At 43.7% G+C, this 17,002-nt stretch overlaps 2 protein-coding genes across 3 annotated transcripts in view; one reads left to right on the forward strand and one right to left on the reverse strand.

Annotated features, from left to right (window-relative positions):
• The window catches only part of Slc24a3 (solute carrier family 24 (sodium/potassium/calcium exchanger), member 3), a 474,392-nt gene that overhangs the window by 370,409 nt on the left and 86,981 nt on the right, over positions 1 to 17,002 (forward strand). The window lies entirely within an intron of this gene.
• Positions 11,272 to 16,799, reverse strand: Gm14092 (predicted gene 14092). The gene is made up of 3 exons (NM_001037929.2): positions 16,630 to 16,799; positions 12,911 to 13,000; positions 11,272 to 12,825 (listed from the first exon to the last, which is right to left on the reverse strand). Exons 1-3 carry the CDS (start codon positions 16,668 to 16,670, stop codon positions 12,618 to 12,620), a joined length of 339 nt encoding a protein of 112 aa, NP_001033018.1. The 5' UTR covers positions 16,671 to 16,799; the 3' UTR covers positions 11,272 to 12,617.

A 17,002-nucleotide genomic window follows, 5' to 3' on the forward strand; every position in this document is an offset into this window, starting at 1 on the left:
GGGAAGAAGCAGCCACTACCTTGCTGAACACCTGAGTGTCCCTGTGGATAGATCCATACACAGAGGAACCAGACCTCCTGCTAAAACATGGAGTCCTCAGCCATGCACAAGAGTCACCTTGAAAGCAGGTAGACATTCCAGCCCCATCATGTCATCATGTGGCATGGCCCCAGCCAATGTCTTTACTTCAGTCTGAAGAGATATTGGAGCCAACATCACCTCACTAAGCCATTTTTAAATTTCTAATCTTCAGAAACTGTGAGACACTCAATGTTATTGTTTGACATGAATAAGCATTATACCAAAGTAGATAGTTGATATGGGTAAAACTCTTCCCCCTTTTGATAAATGAGAGTGCAAACTCTAAGGTGCTAGTGAATGAAAGGCTAGGAATTAGTCATTCCTATTTCATGCACACAGTCCAGGGATGCTCATTACTTTCCGGAGCATCCAACTTTTAATAAGCACACACTACCAAGATGGAACAAGAGGCCACGTTGACTTTGTCTGGATCTTAGAATAGCCTTGGATGGGGACTAGCATCTTCCTCTGATTTTGAATGTAGAACAACCAAGCAAGGAGATGCCTTGTGCCATTGTGTAAAATATCTGATTGATCGACTCAAGTTAGAGCTCACTGCTCACCCTGTCACCTATGACTCCCTGGTGTTTAAAGACTTTTACATTTCTTCTATTTCCAGTCCCCGTCTTGTGATTTTTTTTCAAGATCACTTAAAGCTGCTACTTAAATAATTCTGTTTCCAATCAGGACTTTCCACTAAACTTTCTCACAAAAGAACCGTTTTCTTTCCTTCATGTTTAAAATAAAATATAGCTTTCCTGGTAGAATACAATAGCAACCCATGGGAACTTCTGATGCTTCGCAATCTACATTGACTGGCACTGAGAGGACAAAAGGCAGCCAGCCCCACACTCACACAAGGAGTCAGCAGCAGCTTTGCTCTCTCGTGTGCTGGCTTCTTTCTAGGAAGATTTTTCCCTCCAGCGGAGGCTGCTCCTACTCAGAGAGTGTCTATTAGGTGACCCAATTCTTCAGCCCCTCCTCCAGCATCCCACAGTCAGGACACAAACCCTCCTCACTCCGCCTCACACCACCAATACTGTAACTGTGATTTCAGCTCCTCAAGACTGTATACAATATTACCTCCTGCAAAAAAGGCTTTCTCCGATCTCACCAGCAAGAGGTAACCTTCTCTTCTTCAAAGTCCAGTATCAATCTTCAGTTTTATCTTCCTATTTGAATGTAAATGATAATCTCTCTGCTGCTACTATTGGCACCCTTTGGTGGTGGCAATGCATGAGTAAGGATTCAGAGAAAAACACACAACTCCTCAGTGGTCATACTTATCTAGGCACTCACAGAAACTCAGAGTGTGGAGTTGTAGCTTGGTGGGTGATCAAGTACTGGATGAGTGATGGAAACCTCAAGATCCCGAGGCAGCTGCAGAAGGAGCTAAGCTGGCTCCCGTGAGGTGTCGTACACCTCCATGTCCTACTGTATTCCCATGGAGCACACACACAGCAGACGCAAAACAAAGTCTACAACTTTCTTTGAAGGTTAGTTCCACTGTTGGAGTGTGATTTAGTTGTTCCTGGGGAATCAGCAGGTCACAATGAATAACGCTATTCTGTGTACTGAAAGAACATCATGTGTGATGGATCTCGCTGACCTAAGTACAGTGTTCTTTACTCTCGTCACTGCTCTTGGCACATTATATAGGGACAGCATGCTGCGAACACACTCAGTCTTCTCTAATGAACCGATCACTTTGGAAAGCTGGGTGGCCCATCCACCTTTCCCTGTTTAACAATAGCATCTCTTCCCTTCAGTTAAATTAGCCTCTCTGTCCTGTTTGTGGCAATTTGTTGGAGGTTATAACAACCTATAGAAATGTGACCTGACTACACAAAAAAAGCTGGCAGTCTAGTAGAGATGCAGCATTTCATAGAGATGTGGCATTGCACAGAGAGGCAGCATTGCATAGAGGGGCAGCATTGCACAGAGAGGCAGCATTGCTTAGAGGGGCAGCATTGCTTAGAGGGGCAGCATTGCATTGAGGGGCAGCATTGCATAGAGAGGCAGCATTGCATAGAGAGGCAGCATTGCATAGAGGTGTGACATTGCATAGAGGTGTGGCATTGCATAGAGAGACAGCATTGCATAGAAAGGCAAAATTATATAGAGTGCAATATTGCACAGAGAGACAGCATTGCATAGAGAGGCAGCATTGCATAGAGAGGCAGCATGGCATGAAGTGGATATGTTGGAGAAAGGCACATACTGCACTCCCAGAGGAACTGATGAACAAGGAGGCAAAGAGATGAAGGATGACAGCACAGTGTCCCATCCCTCCAGAAAAGGTGTTAGAGAATTAGAGGGTTAGGACAAAGGCTTGGAAAACTGAAGCTGGAGGAGGTGTCAATGACATTCCCATCTCCTTTTCTACCAATCTATGGGGAAGTAACACCAAGGGACAATCAGTACTTAATGTGTTCCTTGTTCCTGGCAGGGTGTGACTGTTCCTCCATCCTAAATTATTTAGAAAACATTATGTTCACTTACTTTGTAAGATTAAATTTCAATATAATCATTTTATTACTTGTGCAACTTACCATTGTTTCAAGTAGATTATGTAAAGCTTTCTTGTCTTTCTCATTGTCTTTGTGTTTATTATAATAATGGGAGGATGGGAGGTTTGGTTTTTTTTTCCTCCTCTCAAACTAAACAAAACAAACCTTTAAGATTAAGAATTTGGATTGGGGTCTTTATATCCCTGTGAGTGTGATAGCAGAGACTTGGGTTTTGCAGTATTTCCTGTCACATTGAAACAGAACTTGTCCCTCTGAGTCATTGCCACCAACCCTCTAACTGTGCTCACTGGGTCAATGTGCTGGCTTTGAACTGTATATGAGGGAACCCTGGGAGGAAAAGCCCATTTGCATTCCTCTTGAGCCCTGTAATCTAACTCCAATGACAGGGTTTTCCTGGGAGTTCCTCTCTTGTTGTCTACTTTTCCTTCTTTTTTCTTTCCTTTCTTTCCCCGACTCCTCTTCTCATCTTCTCCTCCTCCTTCTTCTTCAGTTTCCCCTTCTTTTTTTTCTTTCTGACTTTTCTACTGAGTTTTACCAAATGTCATTTTTCCCTACAATAGAGAGACATTGAGATAATAAACTTCCAACTCTCTTATAGAAGATGCTAAAGGCAAACCTTAGAGATGACCTGGATCACTTATCCTGTACTCAGAGGCAGAATAGGAGAACTGGGCTGACCTTCTACAGCACTCAGGCCACGGGATGTTGGCAGTTAACCTGTCTGACTTCTGCTAAGGATGGCCACAGAGAAGCCACATCTTGAACTCCCTAATCCATGTCCAATTTTGTATTCCCTAGAAGCAGACCCCTACCCACCACCAACTTGATCCCATAGTACTCACTCTGGGAAATGGAAGGTAACATGTACCTTAGAGACACTCTTTATGATGCTTGATCTTTATTGTCAGCTTCATGAAATCTGGAATCAGCTGGCAGACAGGCCTCTGGAAATACCTGCAGAGTTATTTTGACATTGTTTATCTGAAGTGGGAAGACTCACCCTCTGTAAGTAGCAAAGAAGGCTGGGATCCTGGATTGTCTAATGGGAGGAAAGAATAAGCTTAGTGCACTCATTCATTGCTTCCTTCTTCCTGGTCATGTGACATCATGTGACCAATTGCTTCTAGTTCCTGATGACTTGACTCTCCCTTCACAATAGATCGTAGCCTTAAACTGCAAGACAGTAAACCTTTTCTTTCTTAAATTGTTTCTGTCAGGATATTTTATAAAAGCAACAGGAAACCAACTAAGTTACCCTCTCTCCAGGGGTGAAAAGAAGCTGTAGTGTGTGTGTGTGTGTGTGTGTGTGTGTGTGTGTGTGTGTGTCTGTGTGTGTGTGTGTCTGTGTGTGTGTGTGTGTCTGTGTGTCTGTGTGTGTGTGTCTGTGTGTGTGTGTGTGTCTGTGTATGTGTGTGTGTGTGTGTGTGTGTTGCTTGTTTGGTTGGTTGGTTTGGTTTTTGGTAACGGTGTTATTCCTCTGTCTAAATGTCTGAGATAATTTACAAATAGAAAAGGTGGATTAAGAATATAGCTACAAATTCAACCCCTTTTGCTTTTGAACTGTGGCAAAGACCTATATCTAAGTAGCTGTCTCAGAAAGAAGCACTGAAAACAAGTCTCACCAGCACACAGTGTTGTAAATTCAATAGATTGGTGAGGCAAACAGGCTAAAAGATGGATCTGGTGCAGCTGATCTCCACTGCAAGAGTCCTCATGTCTTTGTCCCTTTCTCAGTCACGGTAAAAGTTAAGTTTGTCACTGGCATGGTTCTTGGGACAGAAGAAAAGAAACTGCTATGACCTAGTAAGAGATTTCTTGAAAATAAGACTCAATCTGATAACTCCATCAGCGTTCTGACTCTTCACCCAGCACTCTGCCACACAGGAGCCCACCTGTAAATGAGCGTCTCCTTTTTCTTCAGTAGTCACTGTGTGGATTCATCACAATGATAATACAGACCTGGTTACAGCAGAGCCTTTAATCAAGGTCAACACTTGTTCAGAAGGTTTTGGTTCTTAAACAATTTCAGCAGGTCATTCCTCTTTGCATGCCTTTCATCTAACCAGAGTTTCCCCAGGATGAAACTTCTAATAGGGAAGGAACATCTTGGGAATTAACAAAGATGTTCGGGTTCAGCCTATGAAGTTGCCTCCAAGTATATTATACCTCCGGAGGGATGTTGTTGCCTCTGCAGGCAGGATGGAAGTCTTCACTCTATCACAACTCCCATCAGAGACTCTGCTGACTAAACTTCATGCTGATTCTGAGCCTTTCTACCCATGAACCTGCAGCACAGGGCATGGCAGTTAACCTTGGACTCCAGGGTCCACACTGTCCTCTGGGCCCCCATGACTCCCTCTCTGTCCCCTTGCTTTACTCTTCCTCATCTCCCCACCACAGCATTTGTCTTACAAAGCCTGCAAACAGCCACGTTGGTGCTGATGATTTCAGCCACGTCTCCAGTCTTCTACTTGACATCCCAGGTTTGCTAAACCTTGTGACTTGTGACTTTCTCCTGAAATCTGCTTCTCCTGAAGTCTTCTAAGTAAGGAGTTTATCCTTTCAAGACTCCAAAGAGCCCTGCAGTCATTCATGTTTGACTCTAAGCCCCATATAAAAATCATCTGGAAGTCTTGCTGAATCTACCTTCAAAATGCACTTAAAATCCTCCCATTCTCAGTCCCTCTGCTGCTGCTACTCTGGCCAAGCCGCCATTGAATCTCTTGTATGACTCAGAACTCCTAAATAGTCCCCCCATTTTCTTTCCCCATCTCCCTGTTCTCTGTGTCCTATCAGCTTGCCAATGTGATGCTGTTAAAAGTAGAGAATGAAAGCATGTGACCATGCTCCTTAAAGAAGCATGGCCCCATCACTCCCAGAGTAGAAGCCAAACCCATCCCTGAGAGACTCCGAAGACTCGTTATGCTTTGGACCTCTGCAGATTGGCCTGAGATCAGATTTAATGATTAATCAATCAAGGAATAGATGCATTGTTTTGGCCGAGATGTCGGAAATGGAGCCTGATTCCACACATTCAGAGGGGTAGCATAGGCCTCACTGTAACTCCTCCAGCCTCACTGGCCTCTCTGCTACCTCCTAGGTGTGCTGTACATTCAGTGGGCAGCATCTGCTCTTCCATCTTTCTTTCTCTAGACAACTACACACTCATTCTGCCTCATCTTTTGGACCTTCACAAACTGTCTCAGTATGGCCTCTACTCATAGGCTCATGAACTTCCCACCTAGAACTCCAAGGTCCCTTTCTCTGCCTTATTTTTCTCCATATTATGTACCATTATAGAACATTCGAAACAATATGATATAAACAATTGGTTCAAGCACTGTTGGCCTTCTATCTTTATGAGACAGGTTGCTTGGCCATCAGTTGTTTCCTGTTGTCCATCAAAGTTATTTCCAATATCTCCCCAATGCCTATGCAGCTTGAGCTCTACTTGTTGACTGAATGATTCATGATAAACATCATGGCCAACTGGCCATCCATCCTCAATGACTTACCACTCAGCGATAATTAGATTTCCATTTTTAAGATACTTCTTTTCTTTTCTTGTCCCCTTGTTCTCTGTGCCGTTCACCTGCCAAAGTGATGCTTGAAGTCAAAAGTAGAGCACATCACCACTGTCCTTAAGCTAGCAAGGGCCCCATCACACCCAGAGTAGAAGGCAAGGAGATTCTCATGAGGAACTTCTAGGTATTGTGCTAGATATATACAACAGGAAACATGTCTGTTTTCTCTGCTGAAGAAGACTATTTCCATTCCCTGTTTAATCGTTCATAAAAGCCTAACTTCAGCTTACCCCCACTCTTTCTTTATCCCTCCAGTGGGAACTGATCCCTGACCTATTATTTCTCTTAACTACATTTTTGGCATTTGACCCCAAGACTTTTGTCTGTTTAGTCTCTATTCCAGGGTAGTCCAAACCTGGAGGACATTGTTCTCTTGATGTGGAATCATAAGCATTAATTCCAGAGAGATGCCCTTCTCTTTCTAAAAATCACATGAAGGACCCTTCTACCCAGCTGCAGGCTACATTGGTTCTTATGCCTAGGCCATGGGAGCTTTTAAGCAGTTCTGATCTCCAGATGTTCTTCTCATATGCCACCCTGTTTTCCTTTTGTACCCATCCTATAAAAATACCCTTGTTTGTTTGTCTTGGCAGTTGACATCTTCTTAAACCTTGACCCTCTCACACAGTGAGAGATCTGCTTTCCCACTGTATGTGCTCACAAATCTGGAGTTCAATGGTAAGATGACAGTAGAGGCAATTTGAATGTGTTGAATATCTGTTTAAAATTGTCTATCCCAAAATTACAGATAAGGATGCTGATGACAGTGAAGCCACAGCAGGTGACTCACTAAGGCCCACCATTAATGATCACCTTTGCAAAGAGAAATGGGTCTCTCAGATTTCCAATGGGAATTGGCTGTCCACCATGATTGCTATGTCTGAAACCTACCACGGTATTTGAGACAATCAAGTATTTCCCACGAGTAGGTTACAGACAATGGGATAAGGTCCAAACATTGTAACTATATTTAGGGAACCCAGAACTGTGGCTTGGAATATATTTGATAGCCAGGATTTCTTAGAATTTAGACTAAAACTTGGAATTTAGCATTCCATCTAAGATGTTTCTATTGCACCCAATCTGTCTGTGATTTTCCCCCCTCCCCAATCTAGTGACCCTCACAGAGTCTGCAGCAAAGCATGAAATTAGATCTTGTATTTTGATATGCTTCAGTAGAATTACAGGAATCGATACCTTGGAATGATGGTGATTGACAGCATGATGTAGAGCTTGGGTTTTGGAGCCCAAATACTTACGAGGACCGAGTCTCATCTGTGCCACCTGCCACCCATATGACATTGATCACATTACTTAACTTCTCTCTCATCAGTTGGATCATCTATATATTAGACTAATAATAATAACCTTACTTTGTGGGATTCTGAAAGAGGTTACATGTGAAGTGCTTACATTAGCATCACATATCCAGGAACTACTCAACGACAATGACCTCATATTTGCCTGTCCATGCAGTCTCTTTCTCCTGGAAGGTACCTCCTGTGGGTCCCAGCCCAAGCAAAACTGTTACACAGTGCCATAGACCATTGGTCCTCACTGAAGAGTCTAGTAGAAAACTACTCTGATCCTAGGCTGCCTTTCTTGCCCACCTTGCACCTGTTAATCTGGGCCACCAAGCACAAGGCAAACAAGTGTCACTTGCACAGCAGCATCCTTTTAGCAAACCCTCTGCCCAAATTGTCAAACAGAGAAAGTGTAATCCCTGATGCTAAGGCCCCTGTGGAGGCTCTGCAGACTTGGATTAAAATGGTAGCAACTTTACAGCTCCTGAGGCCTTGCCTCTGTTCCCAGGCAGGCCTCTGACCTGGATTAGTCTGCTAAGAACATCGTGACTGGGGATGAATAATGAGCTGTATTAGAGAGCAGCCGAGGATGATCCAGTTCTACGGAGTTGACAACCCAAATGGAAATTGTGTGTGTGTGTGTGTGTGTGTGTGTGTGTGTGTGTGTGTGATTAGTAAATCTCTTCTGTTTGCTCATCATCTAAGCCATAATCTCTTGTTTAAACCATAATCTTTTAAGCTTTAATTTCATAGACTCTGTGGAATTTAGCATCATCCTTGAACAGACCTCCATGAGATAGGGGATCTTTCCTAGCCTATAATTTAATGTCTTTTCTGGTTGATTTTGTTATTGTTTGTTTAGGTTTCCTTGTTTTGAAAATTAGGCAAGAGCCAAAGCCAGTCCAAAAATGTAAAACGGATGGATTCTAGACTCTCAGTGGGTAAGGTTTCTGGAAAAAGATGCTGAGATAGAGTTGATGGTGCAAGATATATTTTAGGAATCAATGCCTATAAAGGGAAAAGGGAGAAAATCAAGTAAATCTGGGATGCAGGCTCAGGAAAGCCCCCAGTCAAGCCAACAGAGCTCTGGAACAAGTCTGGTCGGCATTTGGCCTGAACTACCATGACCTTAGGTTGTTGACCTTGTAGTCTGTCACTATGGACCTCCCTAAAGTGTGTGATCCAGTAAGGTTCCCTCCTCAGCTGAGAGTATCACAGGTGGAAACTACTGTTGGCCATATCCCTGCTGTTCAGCAGTTAGACTATCCTTGGGAGGGCTTGCATATCATACTCCATGCCCGCTGTGCTGTGGTACCACACTCTGGCTAGAGATGTCCAGGAGTGCTGTGCGTTCATGGGTGCCTGGGAAGGGAGAAGCTTATTGAGTACTAGATGAAGAGTTGATGGTATTGAACAAGAGCTGGACCTCCCCACTTTCTGAGCCCATTGTCTGTCTACCTGAGACAGTTTATCTGTATCAACTCACCCATTCCAGAGCCACCAAATAAGCACAAAATGGGCTTTGAATGAAATGTTTCTATGTTCAAAAACCACCCCTGAGGAAATGAACTACAGAAAGTATAAATTACCGCTCCCACCAAGGCACTGGAAGATGTAGGAGTCATTGAGGAGTTGTGACCCAAGGATGGTGAGCCACGCCATTAAGGATGTCTGGATTGCTTCCCATCTTATTTATTCAACCAAAGACTACCTCAGACCTGAAAAGGAATCTGGCTCTATCCAAGGTCCTGCTTGGTCAGCCTCATATTTCCTTCTGGGTCTTTTGGAAGGAAGGGAGAGAGGAAGGGAGGGAGGGAATAAATAAACACTTTCTACAAATACCATGAGTTCCCCATACCCAGATTTCTACAAACCAAGCACCCATTCTGCCTTACCTACATCCTGTCTTTTTGACCATCTACTTGTAGCGGGAGCAGATAAGTCCCCTGCCCTCATAACACATGGGTTTTTGTGCCTAGTTCCTCTGCCAGGTACTATCCAATGAATATTGATTACACCACCCCACATCTACAATGTCTTGAGATATTCAGTGAAACTAGTTTTGGTGCTGAGGTCTCTTTTCACACGGCACAAAGAACCCAGTCCACGGCATCTGTTTCATGGTAAACTTGGGGAAATTCAATGAAACCTTGGCTGTTACAAACCAAGTAAGGCTGCAGAGGGTGGTCCAAAGCCCTTCTCTGGGACTTGGAACCCAAGGCTCTACCTGAAGAATCTGCCCATAGTCTTGATCACAGGCCACCCACATGCCTACATACTTCAAGAACTTAACTCCTAGTTTATACCTTCTCCCTGTCACAGCAACAACTACAATGTAAGATAATGGAACAAAGGATGTAATAGAAAGAAAGGAGGTATCCAGCAGGGCCTTCAGGCCCACAATTCAGACAGGACTGCCTATTTCATGACTGTGTGGAATAATGAACATACAGGAAGCTCTTAGGACCCTTGTGCTTTCCTTTTTGACTCCAACGTCCAAGCCAGATCCCAGGGAGCTTTAAAGGTGCCCTAATTCTATTTGAGAAGAGTTAGCTTCAGGCTTGGTGAGAGAGGGCTCCTTTACTAAATTGGCTTCTTAATGTCTTCCACTGAGCACCTACTATGAGAGTTACAGGGCAGTAGTGCCAGCCTGATTCAAAATATGTTTGTTACTAGTGGTGGGAAAAGTTGGAAGAGTAGTCACTAATGGGGACTGGCTTCTAACTGCTACAACAGGATGATGGGCAAGGGCATAGACCCAAGGCAGATAGCCTGCTCTGCAAGGCCACATCATTACTGCAAGGTCAGCTGGGACCACCACAGCAAAATATCGAAGACAGGATGGCTTATAGAACAGAAATTGCTGCCTCCCTCTTCTGCAGTCTAGAAGTATCAGCTGAAGAAGCCCCCAGGCTTGGTCTCCTCCAGGCCTCCCCTCAGCACCTAGGAGACTTTTTGCTATGCCTAGATGTCTTCCCTTTGGGCAACCCTCTGCCTTAATCTTTTACTAGGACACTAGTTATATTATCTCTTAATTATCTCTTTCAAGACCCTGTTTCCAAATATAGGCACATCCTGGAGCTATCCTGAGATGGGAAGACTTCAACATACCCGTTTCAAAAGAACATAACTGATTTCCTAACCTTACCTGTACAAGAAATCTTGAGCATATATTTTTGAATCCCAGCTCTTGTGTCTGTGTTTCCTCATTCTGAAAAATGGATCATAGTAACACTACCTCTGTGTTGGGGGGTGGGGAGGGGCATGGTGTAGATCAAGTAATCAAAATCATGAAGACAAGCTAATTTTTAAGAACAAGCCTTTTATTCTTATGATCCTTGGAAACAGAGCATGTCAAGCATTGTCCTGAAACTGAGGAAGTCTGGTCAGTTATTTTTACTAGTTGAGAATAGAACATAGTTTGCATACTTGCCTACCCACTAGAAGAGTGGTTAGGGAGCCAGAACCACCTCCCCAGCATTGCTGCCCAGCACCTTCTGCTCACCTGTGCTACCTCAAAACATGGCAGCAAATCTTTCTGCCCATCTTGACCTCTCCTACTGGCATGGGCTCCCTGGTTCTTTTCTGGCAAACCTGAGGCAGATAGGATATTACATGACTCCCTAGCTAGGGTTTTCCTTATGCATGCATTTGTGCCTGTGTGTGTTGTTTGTGTGTGGGGTATGTGTGTGTATGTGTGTGCATGTGCACACATGTGTTTATGTCCCAACTTCTCTCCGTCTCCTTTTCGCCCCCTCCCTTTTCCCTTTTCCTCTTTCCCCCTCTCTGAATGGACCCTTGGGGGCTCTAAATCACTTTGAACCAAGCTCAGCTCCCCTGAAGCCATCATATTCGGTAGACCTTTCTGACACCCAAAGTGATGCTGGATTAGCCTACTATGCCCCCAACTGCATGGTTCCAGCCCAAAAGCCAGACATGAGGATAAGCAATTATCATCTGACTTCAGGTCCCAACCCTCAAGCCAACTAGAGCAGAGACAAGCTATCCCTGTGGAACTGTGGTGGTTGCTTCATGGCACCACATTCTGGAGTGATGTGTTTAAAGTTTCACTGCAGGAAAAGCAACACAGTTAAGAATCCAGCGACTTTGGGCCAGGCTCTGTAGCTCTCTAAGAAAGTAAGGGCTATAGCCTTTCCCTTTAGTGCAGAGCAGCAGATTCATGTAATAAACTCTTCGTCCTTGACCAATGAGTGCACTGAGAACTGCCAGAGGAAGATCTGTTCAAGATAATGAATGGCTTTTAAAAACCAAGCCAACCTTGGGATAGCAGTGAGGGTAGAAACTTACAAATTAAATTAAATGGCCAGAGGAAAATCTTAGCAAAGAAGAAGCTGAGTAGAGAAGGTAAGGACATATCTATGGGTTCAGTAAGCAAAAGAAAATTCTCTGGGGCACACTAAGAGGACCCAAAGACCTATCTGCACCCACTCACAGGCTTCCCTTTGTATTTCCAGGGGAGTGTGCCCAGGTTTTTTCTTGAACCACTGACTCCACAAACCTCGGTGTTAATGCAAGAGTCAGTATTTCTCAGTCATCCTAGTTAGATGACTCCTATTTCCCAGAACAAGGAGACCATGTTATAGTACCTCCTGCCTCATTGGCCATACTGTTCAGTATCCTACACTCTACAAATGAGATTAAGACATGGTTCTTGTTCTCTTAGTATAAAGGAACGGTGGTTATGGTGTCCTGTGGGTTATCATACTATTGATTCTCTTTGGCCTAGGAAAAGCTTGAAGAAGTTATAACTGCACTTTAGCATCTCAAGTTCAAGGCTCTTTCAAAGCCCAGATATTTGGCAGAGCTCTGTTAAAGGAAACATAATACATGGTGACAGCCTCAGCATTGTTGGTGGAGTGGCTAAAAGAAGTCCCTCTACAGTTTATCTTTGTAACCTGGTGACAAGGTTCATTGGGGAGCAGGAAGCACAATGTTCACACCAGCTGTCTAAAGATGTCAATGAGATGGCAGCTCATTGTATCAATAGGACATCATCCAAGATTCCACCTATTGGGGCATTTTTCATGTCTCCTGTCCCATATTTGCAGAGACATTGAATGGAGAAACTAATGTGTTCCGTGCCTGAGAAGTAGATCTTAGACTTCCATGGCAGGGGAGATCTGTGAGAACAGGAAGGACAGCGGGCGTTTGTGGTACTCTAAGAAGCTCCATCTCTGGCTGCGTTTTGAGTCTGCCTTGCAGAAGCAGAAGCGAGACTGGTGAGGTGTCCCAGCTCCCGTTCCCTCTGCCAAAGAGGCAGTGGCAAAGCCCAGAGAGTTTCCAAGGGACTTGCTTCTTACTTTCCTGCAGAATTAAAAAAAAAAATCTCACTAGCTCTGCAAATGTGTCTACTTGCGAAGTAAAACTTTGTGAAGTGCCTAGTGCTTACTGGCAGTGTTTACGCCTCTTTAGATTTTTCTCTTCTCTCTCTTCTGTGGCCAGCCGAGGGCTCATTTTCCATATTGTGCACTTTAAGGATCTGAAAATAGAAAAAAAGAGAGGCAAATAACATAATTTCTAGCAAACACTAGGAAATCCCCCATATTTTCTATCCTCTCCATCAACATCTTCTCTGTCTACCTGACAGCAGCAGTAGAGAACGCTTAAGTGGATTTCCAGAGTTGACATCCTCAACCCACTAGATAGATCCACAGTACTTCATCTTCCCCTGGCTCTTACTTACACTCACCTGCCCATCACAGTACCCCTCTTCCCTTTTACATAACTTCCTCAGGTTGTTTATGAGTTTTCTGGCTTGGTTCTTACTATAGCTACTTTGTTCATCTAGGTAAAAATCCAGATACTTTTGCTCAGAGTGTGTTGGCCCCCTATGAAATAAAGCTGGGCGTGCTGGCGCACGCCTTTAATCCCAGCACTCGGGAGGCAGAGGCAGGCGGATTTCTGAGTTCGAGGCCAGCCTGGTCTACAGAGTGAGTTCCAGGATAGCCAAGGCTACACAGAGAAACCCTGTCTCAAAAACAAAACAAAACAAACAAACAAACAAACAAACAAGCAAATGAAATAATATCAAATCCCAAACATGTTCAGTGAGGCATCCCTCTCTAGTGGGGTCCATATCTTTTGTGTACTGCCAAGTAATTGTTTAGTTTTTGTTATTATTTGAATCTGAAATTTCCCCCTACAGACTCATGTTTTGATTATTTATAGACTTTGGGTTGTGGAGTTTGGGAAGGTGTTGGAACTTTTGAAGGGTTGAACCTAGCTGGAAGGAAGTCACTAGGGACAGGTCTTGAGGACTGTATTAGCCCTGACCACTTACTATCTTGTTCTCTAATAACCTGGTCGGGAAGAAGACAAACCACTCTCCTCCACCACACATTCCTAGCATCCTAGGGTATCACGAAGGCATATGGAGTCAAGCAGTCATGCACCAAATCCCCTGATACTGTGAGTCAAGGCAAACCCACCCTCTTACAACGTGTGCCTTTGAGGCAAACATTCACAGTATACCAATAGCTGATGCACTTCAATCTCATGTCTCAGTGATAGTGTAGAGGCCTGGCATGTAGGACCTGGGGGCCTTGCAACTTCTGATTTAGTAGGTCTGGAGTGAGGCCCGGGCTTCTGCATTTCTAACTATTTCCCAGACAGTGCTGCTGCCACCATAGCCCATGTCACCCACAACACAGAGTCAGTGTAGAGGGCCACCGCAGGCTTCTGCTCTCTCCACTTTCTGCAGAGCCCCTCATTCCACCTGCCCCTTTTCCAGAGACGCTCCCCCTAGCTGGTCTGCTTGTAGAAGATTACCACTAGGCCTTACAGCCTTGAAATACCAATATAAAGCAGTCCTTCTAAGCATTGTCCCACCTACCTGATGTCAAAATCATGTTTGGTTCTCTGAACCAACATAAAGGGAGATGCCAGGAGGCAAGGGACTCCAGGAAATTTCTTGGGGAATTCTTAAGTACTCGCAAAGCCAGGGACTCAGAAAGAGAGCCAGATACATGAGCCAGAAGTGTGTAAGTGTCAGACATACTGCACCTGCACTGAAAGCACTTCAGGGTAAAGAGACTGCATAATAATATCAGAGTGGCTTGTGACATGTGAAGACCTGGAGGGAGGGTCTGAAAAGTTGTGTTAAGGGGGCGATATGCTAGCTTGAGTGAATAAGCCTCAATAAAGGAGCAAGAATTGGGCCATCGAAGATGAAACTGCTGATAACAGAAAGTCTAGCCGGCATAAACAGATGCGGAAGGGGCAGATGGAGGTGGTGGAGACAAGGCAGTATACAGAGCATCTCCTCAGGAGCTGGAACACTATGAAAAAAAATGTTTTCCATTTGTTGCCACACTAGTGGCTGCTATTTAGAGCCTTGGATGATGAGTCTCTGATCAAAGAGAGCAGGGATAGAAAGCCTGATGAGTTTTCACTCGCTGGGTACATTTTGAAGAGTGTGAGGAGGACCTTCACCGCACTCCGTGCTTTGGGGGAAGTGTGGTCTAAGGCGTCTAAGGGAAGACTTGACATTCCAGCCATGCAAGAACATTTTCCATCCCTGGAGCATAAGGATGAGTTCATATGAGTCCAGTGGTGGGTTTTGTTGGGGTGGTATTTGGTTTTGATTTTAAACGATAAAAATTTTCCAAATGTGGTGACTTGAATCAGAGTCTTTAGTTGAACAAGAAAAGGAGGAGATTCCTGTAGCTCATATGTTTGCTGGACTCTGGGTACCTTTCCCAAAAGAGTTGGAAAACATAGCACTGCAACATTGCATGGCTATCATCTATTTATTTTGACGTTATTAACTTTCACACCATAAAGAGTTTCTCAAAGGAGACCCTTAACACTTGGGAACTTGGTCCACTGATTGTTAGTGCCCAGTGTATTTCTCCTGGAGAGCCACTAAGGCAACCATAAACCCTGTAGATTATTTTGCATAAGTTTAACCTCCCAATAGCTTTAGGTATTACACTGACAATGTTTATTATGGGTATGTAATGACCTGTAGAATTTTACTGTTCAAAATGGAAGCCATTAGCTGCTCATAGCCATTCAAATTTAAAAGAATGAAAACCACATGGAATTAAAAGCCGAGTTCTTTGTGCATTCGTTTCACTTCCATATATGATCAATGGCTACCATACTAGACAACACAGTGTAGGCAATGTCAGAATTACAAAATGTCCCACAATACAACTGAATAACACACATTATCTTGGGTTTTCCAGTGGTGAGTATAAATGACCCTACCTAGAAATGAGTATCTACAGAGCATCAAGTATCTACAGAAGATGAACAATAATGTATCCCTGGAGACAGATGCGCCTGCATAACCCACAGAGGACTGAGCTATGTACTCTTAGGCATAAACACCCAGTGTCCAGACATATCCCATATCCCTGTGACTCAGAAAGAAGATAGGGAGTTGAAGATCGACTTTCATTTTCCACAAATGCCTCTTATGGTGAACTAGCCTGACAATTCCTTCTCACATAGCTGGCCACAGCATAATCCAGAAATGATTTTTGAACTCACCTGTGTTGCTTTTATTCAAGAAATGCTTTTGCCTAAGTGCCTCTAAGCTTTGATTTAGATGAACTTTTGTTTGGCCCTTGCCTTCCCTTGCATCATATTCTCTCTAATGTTTCTATTGCTCTCTCTCTCTTCTTTGTTTGATCAAGCCTTGGTCTTAGAAGTCATTTTTCCATAATCATTCAATCACTACTTTGTACAAAAGACTCTCTAAGCCCAGTATCCTAGAACCCAAGCCTAGAGCAGTCCATTAGCTTCCCACCTATCTGTGAAGGAGGTTCAGACATGTTTGTTAAGTAAAAAATAAAGCGGTATGTGTTAGCTATATAACAAACAGCCCCTAAACCTCAGTTACACACAACAAAAGCATTTATTCATCACCTACAACTCATTTTCATGCTAGTTAGAAGTTGAAGAAGCTACCCAGGGGGAAAGATCTCAATGACAACAAAGATTAAAAAAAAAAAATCCAAGTGAAGCATGCCAAGTTGCTTAATGCTAGATTCAGAGCTGGCAAGCATCACATCTGCTTGCAGCAAAGTAGCCATAATGCCATGGCCAAAGGCAAGGCATAAGAAGGGGCATTCTGTATTACATAAGAAGAATTACAGTTACCTAGACTGTGATGTAAATCCCTGGTAGAGTGGAAATTGCATCCTATAACTCAGTCCACTGCATTGTGTTACACAAATTATGCAGTTGTTAGGGAAGGAAAGTGAGCAGATGATCAATTATAGCTCCCACTGGCAGACTTCAAACTCAGTGAATGAGCTCTGAAGTATCATATATCTGTTGCTATGTAACAAACTGCTCCAAGATTCCATGACATCAAAGAACCACCATATCACTTTGCTTATAATTTCATGGGTGAGAGATCTGAGCTCAACTCAGGGTATGATACGTCTGATCTGAGATGTTGCTGTCTGGGTTTACTGAAATATCTTGATGCCTCACTTTCTCCAACCAGCTAACCCAAGCTGGTTCACAT

The sequence above is a fragment of the Mus musculus genome, chromosome 2, assembly GCF_000001635.26.
Source record: "Mus musculus strain C57BL/6J chromosome 2, GRCm38.p6 C57BL/6J".
In the NCBI taxonomy this organism is placed as follows: domain Eukaryota; kingdom Metazoa; phylum Chordata; class Mammalia; order Rodentia; family Muridae; genus Mus; species Mus musculus.